The sequence below is a fragment of the Canis lupus genome, chromosome 4 (assembly GCF_003254725.2).
Source record: "Canis lupus dingo isolate Sandy chromosome 4, ASM325472v2, whole genome shotgun sequence".
NCBI classification, from domain to species: domain Eukaryota; kingdom Metazoa; phylum Chordata; class Mammalia; order Carnivora; family Canidae; genus Canis; species Canis lupus.
In genome coordinates, this window is record NC_064246.1 from 74,312,029 (window position 1) to 74,326,608 (window position 14,580).

Sequence of the window (14,580 nt, forward strand, 5' to 3'; positions counted from 1 at the left end):
GGGTATTTCCAGCCTTGAGAGAACTCGAGAAGCAGACTGGTTGTCCACATGACAACTGAGTTTATTCTATCATGTGTTTTCTTTTTCTTAATCAGAGTTCCGTATTTTGTTGGAGGGTCATATTTTTCACTAATTCACCAATACTCAAAATATTACTGATGATTTATTTTACCATATTAATTTACTGGTATTTAATTCATATTTGATTTCCTCATATAGACAGTCCCTGACTTAACAACAGTTCGACTTACCAAATTTTTTTTTTTTTTTTTTACTTTATGACACTTGGAAAGCAATGCACATTCAGTAGAAACCCATACGTCAAATTTTGAATTTTGATCTTTTCTAGATGGTATGTGGTATGATCCTTTCTCGTGATGCTAGGCAGTGGCAGCCACAGCTCCCTGTCAGCCTCACAATCATAAAGGTGGACAACTGGTACATTGATGACCATTCTGTCCCCATACAGCTGTGTTGTCTTTTTCATGTTCAGTGTAGTATTCAATAAATTACATGAGATAGTCAATACTCAAAACCACTCTATCTTCCCCAGTCTTCCTTCCTCCCTCTCCGTCACATTATCTGTCCTAGAGCTGCAAGGTCATGACTGAGTTAGGGGAACCATCAAGGACACCACCTGGTCCCTTCCCCATAAGTGTGGGATAATGATGAGCAAATGCTCAGAGGACCCCATGTGACTCAATACCCTGCACTATAAAAGAAATGGTACTGAGCCACCTCTCTTGCTTTTCCCATCTGTCCCTGACCTCTGTAAGGTTTAAAAATGGAATTATTTGCAGAGTTCAATGTTTATTTCCTGATCATTTCTCCAAAGACTGTTCTGGTGATTGAAGATTTTGAAATCAGTGAATCAGGTGAGCTAGGAGGGTGACCTGCAGCTGAGGACCATCTTACCTGGACCCCAAGAAGTTAAAAGTAGTCATCTCTGGCCAACCACAGGGCATGGTCTTTATTACAAGTGAAGCTCTTTTCAGCAGGAGCACTGGGTGGGGCGGCTGGCACGAAGGTAGGAGCGAGAGCATGCATCCACCACCACCCCCATCCTCCTTATATACACACTCACACACACTCAAATATTCAAATAAACACTCTGTTCTTTTAACTCAACTTTACTGAGGTTTGAATGAGTGGATAGAAGCCAACTTCAAAGGCTTTTAACCACCTTTGAGAACTCAGTATACTGAGTATACTTGTTATCAGTATACCTATGATATGTTTCCTCTCTGGGACAAAAATGTTCCATTCCCAGACAAATAAAACAAATACAGGGACACCTAAATTATGAACAGAAATCCCAGGAAATTCTGGGAAAGAAAAGGAAGCCAAACTGCTTTGCTTCCTTCTTCCCCAACCATGCAGCTGACATTCCAATCTCCAACCTTTAGTCACTGCTTTTCCTCTGCTTCAAATGTCCTCTCTATGGCCCTACGTGAGGACCCTGCCTGTTTAAATTGCCATTCCTGCCCATCTACATTGTACCCATATTTCTAGGTCCATCTCAAATACTACTTTGATGAGGAAGTCTCTGACTTCCCAGCAGAGCCAAGTTTTCCATCCCCTATATTCCTTTTTTTTTTTTAATAATTTTTTTTTAAATTTATTTATGATAGTCACAGAGAGAGAGAGAGAGAGAGAGAGAGAGAGGCAGAGACACAGGCAGAGGGAGAAGCAGGCTCCATGCACCGGGAGCCTGACGTGGGATTCGATCCTGGGTCTCCAGGATCGCGCCCTGGGCCAAAGGCAGGCGCCAAACCGCTGCGCCACCCAGGGATCCCTATCCCCTATATTCCAATAGCCCTTTCTTTTAGCCCTTACTATGACTTTCAACTCCTTGTTCCATGGCTTATTGACCTCGTGTGCGTGGCTGTGTCTCCTTTTAAATGTAAAAGTAACGTATCTAGTTGATATATGTCAGCTCAGCACCCAGTACAGGGCTTGGCACACAACTGGCATCCAAAAAATAAAATACATTTGGGCCATTTCCTAGTTTATTTTTTTCTCTTTGTAGTAGACAGAAGTCATAGTCTTTGCTCCCCCCAGCCAGCTTCTCAGAAGCCCTCAGGTGCAGAGGGGACCAGTTTGTTCTTTTTGCAGTGTTCTTTCACGAAGGCCGTGTCCCTAGCCCCTCCTGTGTTTCTGTTACCCATCACAGCAGAAGCACACAGTTCAACATACTTTCCTAAAAACCCCAAGCACAGAATTTTATTGTCAAAATTGAAATGGCAAGGTCCTTTAATAAAGAGAGTCTCTCAGTATGAGTCTAATATCAGCATCATACATGGATACACTACCATGCTACTACTGTTTGTTCTTTCTGGGTGTTCACGAGCATGTTTATTTTGTTTGGGGGGACTTGGAGGGGCTTGCGGTTCAATTTTTGTTAGCCCAATTGCTACTCAATATCAGTATCAATAATTTTTCTTCCTAGAGGGCAAAGAAAGACTAATCTGACTACTTTATTTATTTTTTAAAGTAAACTCTACACCCAAGGTGAGGCTTGAACTTAGGTCCCAGAGATCAAAAGTCACATGCTCTACTGACTGAGCCAGCCGGGGGTCCTGAATTTGACTACTTTAAAAGGAAAGCATTATTCTGTTTCTAAAAAAGCTAACTTCTCAAGACTGCTCAGGACTGAGATCAGGAAGCTTTTGTTTTTGCGGCAAAGGTATGAATGCTTAGTAATTGCACTGTGTTGTGTCACAGAAAGCAGGATAAGGGATGCTAGGGCTGTGAATGGCCACACTAATCCTTAAATCTCAGACAATACAGGACATTTCCAACAAAATTACAAAAATATTTACAGTTTGAGATGCTAAACAGACATGTTTGTATAATGATTATTTATTATATTAATCACACCAGTAGATGCCCACCTTGCTGGGTTTTTGTTGTTGTTTTTATCCCAAACTAGATCACCAAAGAGAAGAGTAGCACCTCTGTCAAAACTGGCAGTCGGATGGGTAAACTGATGTTTGAACCCCATTCTCTAAGTAGCCTCAAGAAAGGACTCGATTGCTGTGACCAGAACAGAATCCTCCGAAGAAACGTGTCACTCTTCAGAGATGGCTCCCTGCATTGCCTGGGCACTAAGGAGGAATTCGTAAAAGCCGCTCACTGTGCAGGGCCCTGGTTAGAACAGGTGGAACTTGGTGAAGGTCGCGTCCCATGGAAATTCTTACTCCCCGCCTTGCCTCCTTCACCTTGTGAGAATGAGAGCGCCTCACACCAGAAATGCTGGCGATCCCTCCGAGCAGGCTCCTGTGCTCTCTTCCCTTTAGGACAGATCTTCCTGGAGCCTTCCATTCCCTTTCCCATCTCCTACCGCCTGTGAAATTTGCTTCTAGGAGTCTGGTTTCCAGGAGCGCCTCCACCTGCCACCCCTGCACATTCCTACAGCATCTCTTAGCTTTCTGTCTAAGCCTACGAAACCCTGGCACAGCCATCCCTTTGCTGGTTGGTCCAGAGCCTCTATCAACTGGACATCCGGATATTCGAAGAGTCGGGGCCGGGGGGGGGGGGGGGGGGGGGGGGCACGGGGGTGTGTGGCTGCAGAACAGCTCCCACTCCCAGGTCGACTCAGACCTTTTCAAGTTGCTCCGGGGCCCAGCTCACCTGCAGCGCGCAGACGGGCACCCAGTCGGCTCGGGCACCCAGAGGACCGGGACGGCCAGGCCTCTGCTCAGTCACCGACGGGGCACGTGAGCTGCCCCTTCCCCTTTAGCGGCCGGGGCCTGCGGAGGTCTCGGTTCAGCCCCCCGCTCGCCGCAGCCGCTCCCTCCCGCAGCGACGTGATCGCCAGCGCGGCCTGGAGACCAGCGTTCTGCCTCGGGGGACACCTGAGCCCGGGGTCCCGCGTGCACACTCTCGCGCGCGGTGCGATAAACGGCAGGTGGCCCCGTGGGAGGTGCCTCTCGCGGTGCCTCTCTCTGGCGGGCGGGGCAAGGTCATCACCTCTTTCTTCCAGCTCCGGGGAAGTTTCCGAACCAGGTCCCCGCGCGGCCACGCAGCGCGGCCTCCCGCGCCAGGGCGCGAAGGGAGGGTTCCGGAGGCGCCCCCCGCCCAGCTGGGTGCGCTTGGAGGACTCGCTCAGGAGCTCCAGAGACGTCTCTGCAATGCACGCACCCAACTGTCCGCGCACCACTTGGCTGAGCCCCGCTTCCTCGCGCCCCAGTTTCCCTACATTTCGGATTCTTTTCTCCGCTTCTGGGCACCCCGACCCTGCCCAGGGTTGACAGCTTAGGGAGAGGAACAGGTGGGGCGGGGGTGGGGGGAGAAGGGGACGCAGGCTAGTGGCTTGGTCCTGGGGCGCTGATCTGGGCCCCTTTGCCAGCGGCCTCCCTCCACCTGGTTTGGAAGCCTTCCCTCCCCGGGGGCACCCCGCACCCCGGCCGCCCCTCCCCCGCCTCTTGCCAGGCCGCCCTTTGGCCTTTCCCGGTCCTCGTCCCTCCCCCCGCCCGGGTGGGCCCCAGCACCTCCTAATCCGCTCTCCCCCTCCCCGCTCCGGGGAGGCCCCTGGGCTCCGACTGCGCGCCCCGGGCCGGGCCGAGTCAGTAGGCGCAGCTGCTGGGCAGCAGGTCGTAGCGCCCCCCGCTGTAGACCACCACGCCAGGCGGGTAGTAGACCAGGTCGGGCTCCGCGGGGTGGAGAGGCGCCAGGGCCTGCAGCCCCTGATCCTCGGGCTCGGGCTTGGTGGTGGCCGTGAACCGGCGCATGCTGGGTAGCGACGGCGACGCGAGGCGCCACAGCAGACTCTTGAGCGCTTGGCGGAACTCGCGGCGCGCCAGGCAGTAGAGGACGGGGTTGAGGCAGCTGTTGGAGTGCGCCAGGCACACGCTCACCGGGAACGCGTACACCTGGCACAGGAAGTACTCTTGGCTGAAGGGCACCGCGTTGAACTTGATGAGGAGGCTCCAGGTGGTGAGCGCCTGGTTGGGCAGCCAACACAGGAAGAAGGAGAGGACCACGAGGGTCACCGACCTAGTGACCTTGGACCGTCTGCGGGCGCTGGCCGCGGCCAGGCCGCCCCCCGCCGCGGGGGCCCCTCCTTCGGCCCCAGCCACGCGGCGGGCGGAGATGAAGCGCAGCAGCAGCAGGTAGCACAGGCTGATGGTGAACAGCGGAAGCACGAAGCCCAGCAGCACCTTCTGCAGGTGGTAGAGGCCCAGCCACACCTGTCTGTCCCCGCCCAGCAGCCTGTCGGGGAAGCGCACCAGGCACAGCTCGTCGCCCATCACCCTGACGGTGGTGGAGAAGGCGGCGTTGGGCAGCGAGGCCAGCGCGGCGCACGCCCAGAGCAGCGCGCACAGCGCTTTGGCCGAGAAGCCGCAGCCGCGCCCCAGGCTCGGGCCGCAGCAGCAGGCGCCCCGGCCGTGCCCTCGGGGCCCGCGGCTCTTGAGAGCGGAGGCCACCGAGTGGTAGCGCGCCACGCTCATGGAGGTGAGGAAGAAGACGCTGGCGTACATGTTCATGGACGTCACCACCGACACGATCTTACACATGGCCTTGCCGAAGGGCCATCTGAAGTCGAGAGCGTTTTCTACGGCCCAGAAGGGCAGAGTGAGCACGAACTGGAAGTCCGTCAGCGCCAGGTTGGTGACAAAGAGGTTGATGGAGGACTTGCGCCACCCCTGCTGCCTCTTCATTAGGTAGAGCACCAGCAGGTTGCCCGTCAGGCCCAGGGCGCAGACCACCCAGTACACGGCGCTGATGAGCATCCGCACTCGGGCCTCGGTGTCCGCGCTGCCGGCCCCGCCGGGGCCCCACGGGGGCCCGGCCGCCGCGCCGTCGGGCAGCTCCAGCCCCAGCTCCCAGCCCTGGTCCTGGGGCCGCAGCGACGCGTTGCCGCTGCTGTTGGCCGCCTGTAGAAGGTACGGGATCAGACTGAAGGGTCCCGCGAGCTCCTTTCCGCCAGCCTGCTCATTCATGGTGACTGCATTCATCGTGGCTGCAGCGCCCCCCTGCAAGCGCAGGTGCCTCTGGGGCGCTCCGGTGGGTGGGGGGGGGCGTCAAGGCCAAAGCGAGTCCCACGCGCGGGGCGCTCTGTCCGGTGGAGGGCGCAAGGCGTGCGGGGGTGGGGGTGGGGGTGGGGGTTGGCTCCTGAGATTGGGCGCCAAACGCTTCCCCCGCACGGGGTGCACGGCCTTGGGCGCGGGCGCTGCGCTCGGCGTCTGTTCTGGAGGGGAATTCTAGAGCTGAGCGGGTGACTCCCAGGGCGAGCCGCGGGCGTCCAAGGGTTCTCTGGCCAAGGTCGGACGCGTCCCCCACTGCGCCTGTTGCGCCCCGGCCCACACCCGCCCTGCCGCTCAGGACCCCTCCTGGGGGGCTCGCTCCCGAGCTCTCAAATACCTTCGTCGGGTTCCTCTGCTGCTGCTGCTGCTGCTGCTGCTGCTGCTTGGACAAGGTTTCCGTCCTTCAAGAGGAAGAGGAGCTGGGAGAGTTCCGTCTCCCTCGCTCCGAGCCTCTGGAGGTCTCTGGCCGTGGACCTCGCTGCTCCCGCACCTCCCCCCCTCCGCAGTCGCCGGCGGGGCCCCCGGAGTTCCAGGCGCTCCCGCTAAGCCCAGGCTGCGGGCTCCCAGGGAGCATGCGTAGCTCGGCGCGGGGGCCGAGGGGGCGCTTTCCGAGGTGCTGAACTTGCCACGCCCGCCTCCGCGAGGAGCAAGACGCGGGCTGCGCGCAGAGCCCCCCAGCCTGCTCCTCCCCTTTCCCACTTCAAAGTTTCAGAAGGAGATGGTGGTGACCTTTTATTTTCCCGTGTTGCTGGAGAAAGCCGGCTTTGAGTTGCGATCTTTCTTATTCCCAAACATAACTACAGGCATTAGAATCTGTTTCTTCCTTACTCCCACTTTATCTTTGAAATGATCCCGTGTGATGAAAGGGGGTTCTAAAACTTCACGATCTCTTGCCCATTTTTATTTTTGAAAGCAATGATAGTGGCCTCTTTTCATGGCTAGACTGTAAGTCAGATGACGTGTTTTTACCGAATACACAAGTTCCACTTCTCCTTTAATTACTTAACTTTATTTTCTTAAAGACTTTATTTTTTAATTCATGATAGAGAGAGAGAGAGAGAGGCAGAGGGAGAAGCAGGCTCCATGCAGGAAGCCCGATGCGGGACTCCAGCCCGGGACTCCAGGACCCAGCCCTGGGCTAAAGGCAGGCGCCAAACCGCTGAGCCACGCAGGGATCCCTAAGTACTTAACTTTACTTGGTGTCTATGATTGTCAGGATTTTCAAAGCATCCTCGTATAGCAAAATTCTTGATTCCAGTGTTGCCCTCTGCCTTTGGTATATTCTGAGAACTAAAGCTAAGCAGAGAATGTATAATTGGTGAGCTGATTTCACAGACGCTAGTTACCACCTGTCCAGCTGTCAGCCCAAAGCTCTCCCACAAATTGGTCCCTCACATACTCTTTGCCTTGATGCAGTTGAAATCCCTTAAAAAAATTTTTTTTACTTATTTATTCATGAGACACACACACACACACGCACAGAGGCAGAGACATAGGCAGAGGGAGAAGCAGGCTCTCTCTGGGAAGCGGGATGCGGGACTCATCCTGGACCTTCGGATTAGGCCCTGAGCCAAAGGCAGACGCTCAACCGCTGAGCCACCCAGGGGTCCCACAGTTGAAATCCTTATAGAGGATTCCGTGAGGCTGTTTTTGGACCACCATCTCCTATTATGATCGGAACTCTTTAGCAGGTGTTTTTTTAGACCAATGGAAGCAAATGCTAAGGAATCTTCTCAGTTACTTTGGATGAGGGAGCCAGTGTAAACTATTTGAATGACTTCTCAAATTGCAGTTTATTTAAATGCCAGTGCAACTGCTCTAGTGTAAATTGCACTTCTTAGAGTGGACTTAGGAAATTTGAAATATTTTCTTCAACGAAACCGAGACCAATGTATCTTAAGAATAGCTGTCCTCTCTCCTGCAGAGTCCCCAACTTAGAGAGATGAAGCGGATGTGACTTTTTTTTTTAATTTTTATTTTTTATTTTTTATTTATTTATGATAGTCACAGAGAGAGAGAGAGAGAGAGGCAGAGACATAGGCAGAGGGAGAAGCAAGCTCCAGGCAGAGGGAGAAGCAGGCTCCATGCACCGGGAGCCCGACGTGGGATTCGATCCCGGGTCTCCAGGATCGCGCCCTGGGCCAAAGGCAGGCGCCAAACCGCTGCGCCACCCAGGGATCCCCGGATGTGACTTTAAAGCAGAGGAGGTAGTAAAATACTTAGTTAAAAAAGAAATGTGGTACCCAAAACATATGAAGGGAAACTGAAACAGTCTGGATTCCAAAGCAAGAACCGGGTTCCAAGCAGAGAACATGCTTCGCTGCGGCGGACTCTGGACATCTCCGCTTGCCCGCTAGAGGGCGACAGGGCTTTAGTAAAGAACAACCCAAAAGCAAACCACCTTTGAACCGTTCTAATCTGGAGAAGCTCAGCCCTGTTCTGATTATTGCTCCCAATCCACAGGTTGCCTCTGTGGACACCTCTTATCTCCGTTTTAGTAGTCTCACCTTCAAGTTCACTTTTCATTTCATGTTTTACCAGTTCTTTCTCCATCTAATTTTTAGCTCTCCTTTATTAAAAAAAAAAAAAGTAAACATAATTCAAGGTGTTGTTGAAAAACAAGGAAGACTAGAGCATACCCTGACAGCTCTTTGCCTCTATTTTCACATTGTATATTGAAGGAATTATAGTTTTCAAGTATTCTGAGGATAAGTACAAAGCACGTGACATCAGAGTCAGGTGGGGAGCTTGCTAAAAATATAAATTGCCACTCTCCTCCCAGACCCACACTGGCCCAGAGATTCTGATTCTCAGTGGATTTGGAAAAGGGCCCAAGATCACATTTTAAAAGCATTTTTCCAGATGATACTACTTTTTTCCCAAGTTTGGGAACATCTGGACTTTTACTCCTTTTCTAACTTTCCATGTTAAAAAAAATTAGGTCCCCGAAAGTAATTAATGTCCAATGATGGTTTATCACACACCAGGATTGGAAGCAAAGGAAGACAAGGAGATCTTAGTAGGTTTTCCTAATACCACGTTTGGTCCCAACAATGGCATATTCTTCATTGTGGACTGGGAGGGCCAAGTGTTCCTGAGGTACGCCAGACCTTGAATACTAGCCAGCACAACTCAGATTGAGCCCTTAGGAGAGCCTGTTCCCAAGTACTACTCTCTGAGAATGCGGCCAGAATGCTTCTGAGCCTAGAATGTGCTTCATTTCCAAATCTGCTCGCTGAAAATGAACCAGAGATCATGTTCAGGAATTTATAGTATCGCTTAACTAAGCCTTTGTCATGGAAGCAAAAATCCCCTTTCAAATATGAAATGAACTTTTCCAGTATGAACTTGAAATATTTTAGACCATTTATCTTAAAAGCATGGGCCGTGTTTTTCTCAAACCTCATCTAAAAAATTGAAGGAGAGAAACATATTAGTTGTGGTTGAGTATCATTTAGTATACAAGATCATAATCTAAATAATGTAATATATAACCAACAGGTAAGTAAAGGCTATTTGGACACCATATTATATTCTTAGGGTTGCTGTAACAAATTACAACAAAATGGGTGGTTTAAAATGACAGAAATTTATTATCTCAAAGTCCTCTAGATTAGAAGTCAGAAATCAAGGTGTTGGCAGAGTTGGTTCCTTGGAGACTCTGAGGGAGAAAACATCCCATGTCTCTCTCCTACCTTCTGGTGGGTGTATGTTGATTTCTTGGTTCATAATTGCGTTACTGTCATCTCTGTCTTTGTCCTCAGGTGGCATTCTCCTTTTTGTGTATATCTTTGTGTCTCTGTTTTCTCTCTACAAGGACACTAGTCATAGAATTCGGGTCCACTCTAATCCCATATGACCCCACCCTAACTAATTACATCTGCAAAGAATGTACATTTACATTTCCAAACAAGTTCACATTCACAGGTACTAGGGATTAGGACTTGAACATATCTTTTTAGGGGACACAGTTCTACCCACTACAAGTAACAACTGTGTGCATTGTGCAAAGGGTTTTATCTGTATTTTCTCACCTAATACTCAGAATCAGTGAGGTTGATATTACTATCATCCCAGATCTGATATCCAGTCTTTTATGCTCAGAAATCCAGAGTTGCATGTCCAACTGTTAGCTGGCACTTCTACATGGCTGGTGATTTCCTTCAGATTTCTCAATCTTAGTCAATGGCATTACTACTCACTTAACTGTTAGGACTAAAAACCCAAGAGGAAAAAAAAACAAAAACAAGAGGAACTCTTTATCTCTCATTTCCCCTTTATATCACTTTAACTCAGTCTAGAAGTTCTTATTAGCATGTTCTCAAGAATAAAAACAAAAACAAACCCCCCAAGTTCCTGAATCTATCTACTTCTTTCTATTTTACATTTTTCTCTATGTTAGTCATCTCTTGCTAAATAATAACATGCTAAAACTTTAGGGCTTAAAAAAACAAACATCTCACCGTTTGTGTAGGTCAGGAATCCAGGCGCAGCATAAGGTCATCATTGGCTCAGGGTCTATCATCAAACTATCAGCTGGGGCTGCAGGTTTATTTAATAGATTTAGTGGTAGGGAGGGGTAGTTTGCCTTTAAGTTCATTCACAAGGTTCTTGATCTTTCACTCTGTGAGATTCTCCATAGGGCTGCTTCACAATGTGGCAGCTGTTTTCCAGCAGGATGAATGATGAGAGAGAGAAAGAGAGAGAGAGAGAGAGAGAGAGAGAGGAATTGGCATGAAAGCTATAGTGTTTTTATAATCTGGTAAAAGAAGTGATGCTTCTACCACTTCTTCCTTATTCTATTCTTTAGAGGCCAGTCTTCCTTATTCTATTCTTTAAAGGCTAATCAATAAGTCCAGTCCACATTCAAGAAGAGGGGAATTATACAGGAATATGATTATGAGGAGGCAGATATCATTGGGATCATCTTGAAAGCTGACTACCACAGTAGGGCAGGTTGTCACAGGAAACAGGAGCTGAAGGCCACTTGATTGATTGATTGAGTAGTTATCTCAACAGCCACACAGTGCTGGGACAATAAAGACTGAAGTTCAAGTCTGGTTAATTGCAGGGGAGTAAGTAAGCAGTCTAGGCTTTCAGTCCAAACCCCAAAAGATGCACATCCTAAGGGTAAGTTCTCCACTCTATTCTCAACAACCAGAAAATATGCAGTTTCTTCAAATACACATAGAATAATCACCAAGACAGGCCACTTGCTGGGCCAAAATCAAGTTTCAACATATTTCAAAGGATTGAAATCATATAGAACATGCATTTTGAGCACAGTGGAATTAAATTAGATATCAACAAAGGAATGATTACTATGAGTCCTCAAATGTTTCAAAACTAGGCCATACATTTTATTTATTTTTTTAAGCCATACATTTTAAACAACTCCGATTAAAGAACTAAAATATAAAGTGTTATAAAATAAATTATAAAATATTTAAAGTAAATAACAATAAAATATGGCATCACATTTTGTGAGATGCAATCCAAACAGTGCTTAGAGGGAAATTTATAGGTATAAGTGCATATTTTTAAAAATAAAAGAACTTAAACATCTTGATCTAAGCTTTCAACTCAAAATCCTAGAGGAAGACAAACACTTTAATTCCAAAGAAAGAAGCAGCATGGGAATATTAAAAATAAGAGTAGGAATATGTGGACAGCCCGTACTATGTCAGGGATCAACCTTCTAGTTGTTGACTCAGAGAGAGTAGGTGGAGGAGGTCTCAAGAAAAGACCAGAGCAGCCCAACGTGGGGTTACTTAGGAGGCTTTCAGCATATCCACAAAGGAGAATATTTGTTTCTGAGGGCAAAGGGAGGAATGAATAGTCTAATACTAAAACCAGAATCTATTTCCCAACTCCAGGTGGGAGTTGGGAGGGGAAGCCAACTCTAACGGAGAGGTGTGTCCATGGGTCTCAAAGCATACCATTCCCAGAACATTCCCCACTAAGTCTCCCAGCTACCCATCCTTGGATCAAATATCTATTTATCATTTTTATCTTTGAGGGAAATGCAGTAATGAAAGTCCTTGTACCTACAGTTTGTAATCAAGTGGTATATGTGCTGCCGAAGCGAGCACTGTAATCAAGTGGAAAATCAATCATAAGGAATCATGAGATTTATTAGCTTGAATTTCACTGCATGAAATTCAGCTTGGCTGCCTGCTTTCTAATTCACCGCTTGATAACCTCAGTTCTTCCTATGAGTCTTTCACAGATTTCTCTCTGCCTTACATACGAATTCATGTATTCAATAAACATATCCTGTGTATCCAATTTTCTCACATTGGGTTTCAAAGACCCCATCAGTCTATCTATCCATAGAGGGCCTCTCACCTTCAAAAGATGAATCTCAACATCTTAATCAGATCACAGCCACTGCTTTACTGCAAGAAGCAGTGACTGAATCAATATAGCCCTTTGCTCTTGGAGACCTCTCAGGAGATTGGGTACAGACTTCAGAGCAAAACAAACAATCAACTAAAAGTGCAAGTCACTGTTTATTGCCACACTCACAGGGGCTGTGAAGCAACAGAATAGGCCTTCTTGTTGCCAAGGAGGTGATCCTGACAGGCACCATTTGGAGAGTGTGGTCAAGGTCGAGAAAGGTGTTCACAGAAGCATCTAGCCCTCAGCCAGCTGTCCTCTGGGCCTCATGAAAGAGTCTCTGAGAGCACAGAGCTGGCTTTCTGTGCTCTAAAGTTTCAAAGTGCCGCAAATATTCATCTCGTGGCTGTAGAGATAACCTACACCTATATCTGGCAGAGTGGACAAGCTATGTTGAAACTCTAACCATAAACAAAACCATAAAGAGAAGCTTTATCTTTATCCAGGGTTAACTTCAAAGCCCGTTTGTTGTTATTTTCATGTGTATCTTTTAAAATCACTTTATCCCAAAGAGAGACATATACTATCCACTGAAATGAAATTGTTGGAGGACTTAGAGACCTTGCTTCATAAGTTTCAAGGAAATATCTTTAATAGGGATTCATAGTGTGCATGCTTCTGCCTGATTTTAAGGTAGGTGTTGGTGACCAAGTTTTCTCTCCATCAGTTTTCCAATGGTCAACAGATAAATGAGTGACAAGGTGAATGAACGGACCCATGGTGTTAGATCCCCTACAATGGAACTCTCTGCAGAAATAAAAAGGAACAGAGTACTAGGACATAAAATATCCAAATGATTATGCCGAGTGAAAGAAGGCAGACAAAAATTAGTTCATACAGTATGAGTCCCCTTATGTGAAATTCCAGAAATTGCTAACGAATCTCCAGTGACAGTGGGGGAGTGGCTACCTGTGGTTGTGGGGTCATACAAGTAGGGACAGGAGGAGGGGACTGCCAAGGAGCAAGAGGAAATTTTCGGTTTGACACATGCACACTAGCACACACGTACCACATGTGCACATACACATATATGTGGTCAAAACTTACTGTGCTGATGGTTTCACAGGTGTGTATATACATGCAAACACATAAAATTATATACTTTAAACACACACAGTTTATTGCATGTCAATTGTACTTCAATAAGGCATTAAAAAGGGGAGTACTATTATGGTATATCTTTACTGCTACCTGAACTAATCCCATTTACTCACTCCAAAGTTTCTTGGGGACATGGCTGACCTACTCTTAATGACCTCAGGAGGATATAAAGAAGCAGTGATGAATAAAGACAACATTTTTTATTCTGAATCAGTTAAGAGTAAGTTGTCAACTGGATGCCCCTTCACCTCCAAATATTTTCATGTGTATCTCTAACAAACAAAGCAGTCTTCCACATAGCCACAACGCTCAGAATCAGGAAATTCAGTGATCCAATACTAACATCCCATTCTCTGTCTCCTTTCAAGTTTCACTATTTGTTCCAACAATGTCTTTTGTAAGAAAAGGATCTTCAGAATTATGTGTTGCCATTAGGTGTTATCTCTTTGGTCTCCTTCAATCTGGAAAGTTTTCCTTTGACATTCTTGGCCTTTTGAAGTTAAAACACACACACACACACACACACACACACACACACACACACACCACAGTTATTTTGTAGAATGTCCCTCAATTTTGGTTGTCTGATGTTTTCTCATGATTAGATTCAGGCTATGTATCTTGGGCAGATATTTCAGAGTGATGGTGTTCTTACTGGAGCCTATGTGGTAGCACACAGTTTTGATTGTCCACACTACTAATTGGTGTTTTCTTTGTTTACTTGATGAAGGGGATATTTGCTATGCTTGTCCACTCTAAAGTACTCTTTTTGCCTTTATATTTAATAAATATTTGGGAGGAGATACATTTTAATGCTATAAAGTTACCAACTCATCAATCTTTCTATTCATTTATCTATTTGTATCAGTATGGATTAATGAATTCTTGTGAATCCATGAATAAAAATAAAAAATAATTTTAAAATGATAAAATTATTTATTACTTTTATATTTTTTTGCTTATATTTTCCTAGGCTTGGCCAGTGTGGGCTTTTTCATCTTAATTCCTCTCTCCTTTTGATTAGCTCTCATCTTTCTTTGAGTTTTTTTTT

At 47.4% G+C, this 14,580-nt stretch overlaps 1 protein-coding gene across 1 annotated transcript; it reads right to left on the bottom strand.

Annotated features, from left to right (window-relative positions):
• Nucleotides 1-4,504: 4,504 nt before the first annotated feature.
• Nucleotides 4,505-9,800, bottom strand: RXFP3 (relaxin family peptide receptor 3). Its single transcript, XM_025436334.3, has 5 exons — nt 9,725-9,800; nt 8,323-8,398; nt 6,497-6,727; nt 6,162-6,430; nt 4,505-6,004 (listed from the first exon to the last, which is right to left on the bottom strand). The coding sequence occupies exons 1-5, from the start codon at nt 9,798-9,800 to the stop codon at nt 4,569-4,571; spliced, it is 2,088 nt and encodes a 695-aa protein (XP_025292119.1). The 3' UTR covers nt 4,505-4,568.
• Nucleotides 9,801-14,580: the final 4,780 nt, after the last annotated feature.